This window comes from Oncorhynchus clarkii, chromosome 18, assembly GCF_045791955.1.
Source record: "Oncorhynchus clarkii lewisi isolate Uvic-CL-2024 chromosome 18, UVic_Ocla_1.0, whole genome shotgun sequence".
Lineage (NCBI taxonomy): Eukaryota > Metazoa > Chordata > Actinopteri > Salmoniformes > Salmonidae > Oncorhynchus > Oncorhynchus clarkii.
In genome coordinates this window covers 22,612,786-22,622,785 of record NC_092164.1, presented here as the reverse complement: position 1 = coordinate 22,622,785, position 10,000 = coordinate 22,612,786, and the positions used below count along the sequence as shown (strand labels likewise).

The following is a 10,000-nucleotide window of genomic DNA, read 5'->3' as shown; positions in this document are numbered from 1 at the left end:
AGTCCGTTAGGGCAGTTGTGGAGATGTTTATGTTGTATAGTATCTATCTATCTATGTGTGTGTGTGTGTGTGTGTGTGTGTGTGTGTGTGTGTGTGTGTGTGTGTGTGTGTGTGTGTGTGTGTGTGTGTGTGTGTGTGTGTATGTGTGTGGTGTAAGGACAAATTGTAATCACCACAATGTGCAACATTGTATCACTCCATAAGGTCTGGATCTTCTTCAGGGATGCTATCTCATATCAGCAGACAGACAATGGAATGTCTAGCTATGAATCATCTCTACATTAAATGACTTTGATTTTGCTGCTCTTGAAGTTGTCTTTGGTACAAACGCTCTGCTGAACTGAACACTGGATTTTCCCATGTAGGTTGTTACAGATGTAGGATTTTAATTTGATCACCCTGTTGCAGGAGAACTTTCCTGCAATGCAGGAAATGCAAAATTTGTGGTGTATTTGAGGTTTAGAAAGTTTTCTGAAGTTTGTAATTTCCACTTTGAAATGTCAGATTTGTCCATTAATTGTAATCCACATAATAATTTACATTTCTGGTTGCTGCAGGGTTATTTTCTTGATGTAGCAAACTGGCTCAAATTAAGAACCTACATCTTTACTTTTTTCATAGACTTTGGGTTGGGACATAGGTAGCCTAAAACTGAGAATAAGCTGAGTATGCTTGATACTACTGCAATAATGTTTCATGTTTTTTTGTGTTATGAATGTTTTGCTTTGGGTTTGAGTCGAGGCTGAGCCTTGAATTGTGTAATCTTGATTGGAATCATTTTGAGAAGAATAATTGATTCACTTTAATTAACTTTATGGCGCAAAAATAAAGTTGAACTTTTGAGTTGTTGCCACATCATCAGCTTCGTCATTTTTTGATTTGTTATCGTTGAGTGTAAATGATGTAAACCTATTGTTGAGTATTATTTGAAATAGACTATCAATGTTCTTCTAAAACGTGTGTAAAAACCATAAAAGCCGACCCCCGCCCAAAAATTGTCTGGAAGAAATGTAGTCTATGCTGCCTTTACTACCCCGCAGAGACCTTGGGCCGTGACGTCGCGATTACCCAAACTTTCGGAAAGTTTTTCAGGAGAAAAACAACCACGGAATGTTCGAACTCCTGCCTTTTTATTCAGCAACTTGTCGTCGAAATGAGAGTATATTTATCACGCTGTACAGAATCTCCAGGAGTGCTCTTGTTAATCTTTGCAATAGTCTTTATGAATAGCTGCGACTGTGTGATTGAAGACGATGTGGTGTTGGAGAAAAAAGATCTTTCCGAACTCTACAGTAAGTTCAACTCAGACTGCATCGGACATCAAAATGTGTCCACTAGTAGCCTACTATTCCGTTTTATTTCAAGAATTATAAATGATAGGTCAGTCATGCAAGTCAGGACAAGAAAGTCTACAATAAGAAAGACTCCTGTGTACGCAAGTGTGGTATACTGTATGTGCAAGACAAGATATTTGCATAAGGCTTCTGTAGGCTACAGCGCTGCGCCGCTGGATGCATGGCGAGATGCATTGTATTATTCTCGGTTTCGATTATGAAAAAATACAATAAACAATATAAGAAAAGATAGTTGAATTGTTGTGTCATCTGGGAGTACTGCAAAATGGTTTCGTAATAAGAACATTTTGACCTTTTTTATGCATGATCAATTAATGAATGGACTCATCGTGTGACCATCGGGCTTCTGATGCAGATTGGAAAGGTCAGAAAGAATAAAACATCAACGTTGATGCTGTTATGGGTAGAGGGACGGACAGATTAGGGCCAGGTACAGGTAACCATGGATATACTGTTTGCACAGTATAGCAACTGTAGGCTGTAGATGGCATGTTTCCCTGGTATAGACAGGAGAGCTCAAATTGGGTCATGGAATTATGCCAAAGAATGACGGAAGGACACACATTTTTTATTTTATGTTAATTTAACATTTATTTAACTAGGCACACATACACACAGAGAGAGAGAAACAGGCTCAAATATGTTATTTGGTTGGGCACAGAGTAGGCCTGTCCATGACCTAAACTCCAGTCTCCAGTCTCATTGAACTTTAAATGTTTATCGGATATGACAATCTAGCCTAGTGGTAATGTTGTTATAGTAATGTTATTATGCCTCGGCCTAATAATAAATTTTTAGCAGCCTATAAAAATTCGCACTTGTTTCAGACATGTGTATAGGACACGGATAGGCCCCTGAACAATTAACAGTTCGGAACAATACGTGCATATATTATGAAGATCAGTTGTGATTTTTTTGTGCGTTTTGGTTTTCGGCACGTTTTTTTCGATTGGTCGTGCACACAAAACAGTTTCTCGAGGCATGCCGAAGTTTGGAACCGAAGTCTACGCCCCATCATCTGTCATTGGTCAACTGTAGGGATTCTTCAATAAAGTGTTAGTTGCCATTCAACAATAGATGACTCGTATTCATGGCATTTTTTTACTTGAGAAATACTGCACTAAACATCATAGTTAGATTTAAAATTGCGCAACTAAGATCTCGATAAAAACGTCAAAATTAATGACAGATGTGTTTTTTTTTTTTTTTTAATGAATTCTGACTGTTTTGAGGAAGTGTATACTGGCTATGGCTTCTCAAGTTGGACAAACAGTACCTTTTCTCGTTTTTCAAGCAAAGGTATTTTAATATGCGAACACACTCGTTCAGTCCAGCAGAACCGAAGCATGCCTTAAGACAGGGCCTTTTAGTGCTCAAACACCAATATTGGTGTCGTAGAGAGAGCATAGTAAAGTTTACAGCAGAAGATGCTATTATTCTTCCCCACTACCCTACATTTCCACCCATCAATCCCTCTATTTCCAGACAAGGGTCTGTTCATCATGGAGAGTACCCAGCTGAAGCGCTGCATCTCCTCCTCCTCCTCTAACCTGGTCCTGGAGAGCTGTGAGAGGCCCACCCGCCGTATGCTGTGGAAGTGGGTGTCTCGCCACCGCCTCTTCAATCTGGGTAGCAGCCTCTGTCTGGGCCTGAACATCAGCGACTCCACCCAGCCCCTGGGCACCTTCGAGTGTGACTCACCCCTCCGGACCCTGTGGTGGAGGTGCAATGGGAATACGTTGTACGGGGCGTCCCAGCTGAAGCTGTCCGTGGCTGGACGCCTGGTGGTGGTCAAGAGGGCCAGTTATCATCAGTGGCGGAGGTACTCTACACCGGGGGAGGGGCCATGTGCCTATCCTTATGAGGGTAAGTAGTCAACATTAGTAATGCGTGAGTCAGCTGTTTGTTCACCCGTCCGCAATTGCTAATAACCCATTCGTAACCGTCCGACTATATATGATAAATTTGAAAATCTGAGGCTCGCAACCCTAAGCCGCAAATATAGAAAAAGCGCTGTACAGTCAGAGAAGGTGGAACGATTTTTTTGACAGGCCTTTTTAGATAGGCATATGTCATTGCTTATAATTAACTTACATTTTGGTAGACTATTTTTCAGTCAAGGAACTTGTCTGTAATTAGATATGTGCAGCTTCTCTTCTGTCATTACTTGTTGCCCTAGAAGACTAAATAAACCATTGCTCGTCAGAATAATGTCATACATTTATAGAATAAATGCAGCAATGTAGTTGACATCGATAAAGTTTGTTTTCTCTGTTCTCTTCTGTTTCTGCTGCTCTTGCAGAGCAAAGACATTTAGGGACCGGGGAGAAAATGCAATTTTTGATCGGTTTTAAGAAAATTCAAAGCTGTTAAAATGACCCAACATGTTTTTGATAAGATTTCAGTTAGTTTTGGATGCATATTTTATGTGGTTGAAAATATATCAGTTTCTGTTATGCTGATAAAGATAGCACCTTTACAGACGGTTCCTAACCGCGCATTCATTCTCTCAAGATGCTGAATGAAATAAATCATATTTCTCCACTCCTGTTTACACTTGATGTTAGGGCTGAGAATTGCCAGGGACTTCACAATATGCTATTATCAAATCATTTCCAGTTATATTTGTCACCTGCGCCGAAATACAACAGGTGTAGACATTACCGTGAAATGCTTACTTACAAGCCCTTAACCAACAATGCAGTTAAAGAAATAGAGTTAAGGAAATATTTACTAAATAAACTAAAGTAGGACATTTGATAAAAGTAACACAATAAAATAACAATAACGAGGCTATATACAGGGAGTGCCGGTACCGAGTCAATGTGCGGGGGTACAGGTTAGTCGAGGTAATTTGTACATGTAGGTAAAGGTAAAGTGACTATGCATAGATAATAAACAGTGAGTAGCAGCCGTGTAAAAACAAAGGGGTGTCAATGTAAATAGTCCGGGTGGCCATTTGATTAATTGTTCAGCAGTCTTATGGCTTGGGGGGTAGAAGCTGTTAAGGAGCCTTTTTGACCTAGACTTGGCGTTCCGGTACCGCTTACAGTCTATGAGAACAGTCTATGACTTTGGTAACTGGAGTTTTTGGGCCTTCCTCTGACACCGCCTAGTATATACTGTAGGTCCTGGATGGCAGGAAGCTTGGCCCCAGTGATGCACTGGGCCGTACGTACTACTCTCTGTAGCGCCTAGGATGCCGAGCAGTTGCCATACCAGGCGGTGATGCAACGGGTCAGGATGCTCTCGATGGTGCGGCTGTAGAATATTTTGAGGATCTGGGGACCCATGCCAAATCTTTTCAGTCTCCTGGGGAGGGAAATGTGTTGTCGTGCTTTCTTCACGACTGTCTTGGTATGTTTGGACCATGATAGTTCGTTGGTGATGTGGACACCAAGGAACTTGAAACCCTCGACCCGCTCCACTACAGCCCCGTCGATGTTAATGGGGTCCTGTTCGGCCCTCCTTCTCCTGAAGTCCACACTCAGCTCCTTTGTCTTGCTCACATTGAGGGAGAGGTTGTTGTCCTGCCACCGCACTGCCAGGTCTTTGATCTCCTCGATACGACATGTACTGCGATTCCCACGATTTTATATGTATTGCAATTCAATACCGTTCCAAAAATATTGCTTACGATACGATAAATCGTCAAAAATAGTATCCCGATATGTAACCGTATCGACCCCCCCCCCGTCACTATAGGTGTATCGTTTTACTGCAATAAATAATTCATTTTGCAGAAGTTAATATTATTAGGCTATGAGAAGTTCTCGACCTACAGTCAGTGTCCAGGTCAGCTGCTATCACATTTAACCTATCTGAACAGTACAGTTCTCTAGACAGTTCCCTCCGACATTTTTCCAAAAAAGCATTTGGCAATCGGTGTGTTTTTGGCGCTCTACGGTTAGGCCGTAATGTTTAGCCCTAGGCTAGCCTACGCACTAACGCCAGATAAAACAAATACAAGACCAACCTCATTGTAGCCTATACATTTGAGTTGCATAAGGATGAGACATTGATGGATTTTTAATGCATCGTTTTCTCTTTATTCAGCGCGCCGGCCATCCACCCGTCCTCCATGCACACAATATTTCATGACACTAAACCCACCCGCCCTGCGGATATAACCGCGGGGGACTGCGGGTTATGAGTCAACCCCCGCACCACTAGCATACATAGGATATTATAGTAGTGACATGCACTGACTGAACTCTTTCTACCCAGACAGTTTCATTGAGACACAGTTGGTTTGATATTAATGCAGCCATGCAAATGCTGCTCATCCCTTACATAAGAAAACAAACAGACTGACTCACTCTATAACCGTGAACATGAGCCCAAAGCAGGTGGTGGTGACAATGTTTTTCTCTGTAGAGATCCACACACTGTTGGGTAATGCCCACGGCATGCCTTGTGCCCTGCCGTTCAAATACAACAACAAGTGGTACTCGGAGTGCACGGCAGAGGGGCGCGAGGACCACCATCGCTGGTGTGCCACCACCAGTCGATACGACCAGGATGAGAAATGGGGCTTCTGTCCCAGTCAAGGTGATGCACACTCACACGCACACACACACACACACACACACACACACACACACACACACACACACACACACACACACACACACACACACACACACACACACACACACACACACACACACACACACACACACACACAACTGTTGTACAGTGTGGGTTTGATCGATTTTTTTCTCTCTCGATACAACACATCCATGATAATATTCAAATGTCTTTGTCTCTGCCTCCAGAGTTGAGCTGCGATACGTTCTGGGACTCGAACCAGGAGAGCCGTGCGTGTTACCAGTTCAACCTGTACACCATCCTGACGTGGAGCCAGGCCCACGCCTCCTGCCTGGCCCAGGGAGGAAGTCTACTCAGCATCACTGACCTCACTGAACAGATGTACATCAGAGGTACATAAAACTATTTTATCACTATATTTAATAGTTCTATCTAAACATTCAAAACTTTATTTGAACTTTTAGTCAGGAAAGGAGACAAGGTGGGTGGTATGGTCTGAGCACACATACTGTATAAACTGTATAAACTATAAACTCTTGGGTGCGGTATTATGCCTTAAAACGGACTTGTGCTCATAGTTTTTGTTATTCAGGTTGGAGAAAGTACAAGACGTTTTGACCAGAGTTAGTGGTGTTCATGCGTGTGGTTCTGTGTCTTTCAGAGCGGTTGGCTGACGTGGGGGTGATGGTGTGGATCGGACTGAACCACCTGAGTGAGAGAACAGGGTGGCAGTGGTCTGATGGAGCTCCTCTGGCCTTGGTTAACTTCACCTCAGGTAAGAGACTTGGGCTGCTCTACAAACTTTTCATTCCCACTCCAAGGCCCAGATTCCTCCTTTAAGATGTGAATGAACAGCATTAGCGTTAGTAATAAGATGTAATTGCTTCATGTAGCCCTCTGAAGTGGAGTTTCTGGCCATTTTGCTCAGACCGGTCCAGTCCATTTGGATCTCAGCGGGGAGAATCAAGAAGTTCCTGCTGTAGCAGTGGTGGGAGCCAGAAATGTGCGTTTGAAACTAGGCCAACGTTTCTCCCTTTCTACCTGTAACTCCCCCGTTCCCTGTGTTGGTCTCTCCCAGGCCTATCATCCAGCCCTCTGCAGGACAACAGGCAGTGTGGAGTGTATAACTCAGCGTCGGGGGGGCACCAGTGGCAGAGTCTGTCCTGTGAGTCTGCTCTACCCTACATATGTAAGAAGACCCCCAATGACACCAGGAGAGCTGAGCCTCTAGGTAAGACGTCAATGGTCCTATATGTTTCATATTGTGGCCCTAACCTGGTCCCCTATCTGTTTGTTCAAAACAGTGTTTGTCATGACAGTGAGTGACAGAGAGTTGGCACGATAGCACAAACAGATTGGCGCTCAGTCTATTGTTGCCTTAGTGCTCAGCCATTGTACTACAAGAAATGATTCATAATCTGCACTGTAACATAAAACTGTCAATTATATAGTAATTTGGGGTATTTTCAACAGTGAAATACTCTGAAATGTTTTGCTGCAGCATACTGTTAATGATGGTGCATTGTGTGAAAGTGTTGTGGGCGGGGCATAGAATTGCTGTATTTTGAAATGGTACTGTAATTCAAACCCACAGAATACAGTACTGTACCTAAGCTTTGGAGCGCCAAAAATCTTTTGGCCACTAGTTGGTGCATGGTGCTGTTGTTTCTGGCTAATTAACATATTCTGAGGTGTGCCTTGTAAAATACTATGTTTGTTGCACCTGGAAGTGAGAATGCTGTAGCAGTTTAAGACAGATACAGAAGGGGACACATTACAGTCACTGCCAGTTTGGAAGCCTTTGTTAAGGCCTCTAGAAGTACACGTGATATAAAACACCAAATTGTAATTCATATACTGGAATGTGTAAACACTTTACCTAGCAGCCAACCTGCTTGCTACTGTAAAATGCTGTGAAATAGAAACCCCCTCCCCTCAATGAATTTCATGAATTCATCCATTCATTAATTCATTCCGATTACGTTAGCGTTCACTTTTCTTTTGTTACAGTATAATACAGTATATGTTAAGGTATTGTACTGTGTGTTATTACACAGTACTTGCTTTGATACTGCATTTATGTTACAGTAGGTGTACTGTCATATGACGTACAGAATTTGACTTGCCACCGAGCTGCCTGCAAGCTACTGTCAGATTCATAGTAACCTCTTCACATTGTGGTTTATAGGTGGTGATTACATGTAGAGGCTGATCAAAAGGTCCGTCTGGCTCTAGGGTTTAGGGAATGATTAATCTGCATCCCAAATAGCAACCTATTCCCTATATAGTGTGCTACTTTTGACCAGGGCTCATAGGGCTCTGGTCAAAAATAGTGCATTATGTAGGGAATATTGTGCTATTTGGGACTGATGCACAGAGTTCGGTTGTGTTTGGTCCTTGAGTCAGCTGTCTCTGTCTGGCTCAAAAGGGCTTGGTGAGCTATCCCATTTGTCATGTTCTTATACACAGTCTCCAACTAGGACTTGTTAACAGTTCTGAACAGCCCTTTCTAATAGGTCAAACTGCATAACCATGAGCAACGTTTGGCTGTTTGTTTTGGTTGATACGGATGACTCAACTGTTTCTGTCTGGCTTGAGAGTCGTCTGGTGAGTTATCCGTCTGTAATGTTCCAAAACGATGTTCTTCTCATCAAGAACTGTTGAATGGTACTAAAAAACCTTCTCTAACAGGTCAGCATTTGGGCACAGCTTGGATGCCAGTCGAAGTTTTGTTATTTATCGCTGTGACAGTAGAAGTTTTGTTATTTATCCCTGTGACAGTTGAAGTTTTGTTATTTATCCCTGTGACAGTCGAAGTTTTGTTATTTATCCCTGTGACAGTCGAAGTTTTGTTATTTTTCCCTGTGACAGTCGAAGTTTTGTTATTTATCCCTGTGACAGTAGAAGTTTTGTTATTTATCCCTGTGACAGTCGAAGTTTTGTTATTTATCCCTGTGACAGTAGAAGTTTTGTTATTTATCCCTGTGACAGTAGAAGTTTTGTTATTTATCCCTGTGACAGTCGAAGTTTTGTTATTTTTCCCTGTGACAGTAGAAGTTTTGTTATTTATCCCTGTGACAGTAGAAGTTTTGTTATTTATCCCTGTGACAGTAGAAGTTTTGTTATTTATCCCTGTGACAGTAGAAGTTTTGTTATTTATCCCTGTGACAGTCGAAGTTTTGTTATTTATCCCTGTGACAGTCAAAGTTTTGTTATTTATCCCTGTGACAGTCGAAGTTTTGTTATTTATCCCTGTGACAGTAGAAGTTTTGTTATTTATCCCTGTGACAGTAGAAGTTTTGTTATTTATCCCTGTGACAGTCGAAGTTTTGTTATTTATCCCTGTGACAGTAGAAGTTTTGTTATTTATCCCTGTGACAGTAGAAGTTTTGTTATTTATCCCTGTGACAGTAGAAGTTTTGTTATTTATCCCTGTGACAGTAGAAGTTTTGTTATTTATCCCTGTGACAGTAGAAGTTCTGAGTCACTCCCAGTGAGTGATGTCGTTTGAATGATCCTACGAATAGAATGGGAGAGGAGCTCCAGCTAGCAGCTCAACAGCTGGGTTCCACCTGGAACATGAACTCTTGACCTCGGCTTCTTCCACGCTAGGCTATAACAGGGCTATAACAGAAAACATAGGTTGGGTACGATTCAGTAGGCATTACACTGGAAATGTTTTAAAAGGGAGGATGAGCGTTCTTATTAGACAAGTTCATAAGTAGTACACCTCCATTTGAGAATGTTTCCACCTAGGACCGAACTTCCATTTACTTTCCTTCATTTATATTTCTCCAGAGTGATGAACGTCACTTGGAAGAGTGGCAATGCGAGATTACTCTTTTGTGTGTATGCATTGATATGTAGGCTACGTGTGCCTTTAAAAAAAAAATGTATTTAGTTCTGTCCTTGAGCTGTTCTTGTCTATTGATGTTCTGTATTATGTCATTCTGTATTATGTATCATGTTTTGTGTGGACCACAGGAAGAGTAACGGCTGCTTTTGCAACAGCTAATGGGGAGCCTAATAAAATACCAAATACCAAATACTTGGACCTTTTCTCTCTTTACCCCTAAATCTTAGAATGACAGGTG

At 42.0% G+C, this 10,000-nt stretch overlaps 2 protein-coding genes across 4 annotated transcripts in view; both read left to right on the top strand.

Moving 5' to 3' along the window:
• Window positions 1-973, top strand: part of LOC139373207 (integrin beta-6-like) — an 18,544-nt gene extending 17,571 nt beyond the window's left edge. Inside the window, exon 16 of one of the 3 annotated variants that reach the window (XM_071113416.1) lies at window positions 1-973. This exon is cut by the window's left edge and continues 159 nt beyond it. The gene's annotated coding sequence lies outside the window, so the exon portion shown is untranslated. The other 2 variants (XM_071113417.1, XM_071113418.1) reach the window with 2 other exon arrangements.
• Window positions 974-1,111: 138 nt separating this feature from the next.
• The window catches only part of LOC139373206 (secretory phospholipase A2 receptor-like), a 26,086-nt gene continuing 17,197 nt past the window's right edge, over window positions 1,112-10,000 (top strand). Inside the window, exons 1-6 of the mRNA XM_071113415.1 lie at window positions 1,112-1,292; window positions 2,841-3,221; window positions 5,733-5,906; window positions 6,134-6,298; window positions 6,568-6,681; window positions 6,985-7,137. Coding sequence (XP_070969516.1) covers window positions 1,154-1,292; window positions 2,841-3,221; window positions 5,733-5,906; window positions 6,134-6,298; window positions 6,568-6,681; window positions 6,985-7,137 — 1,126 coding nt within the window. The 5' untranslated portion in view covers window positions 1,112-1,153. The remainder of the gene's footprint in view (window positions 1,293-2,840; window positions 3,222-5,732; window positions 5,907-6,133; window positions 6,299-6,567; window positions 6,682-6,984; window positions 7,138-10,000) is intronic.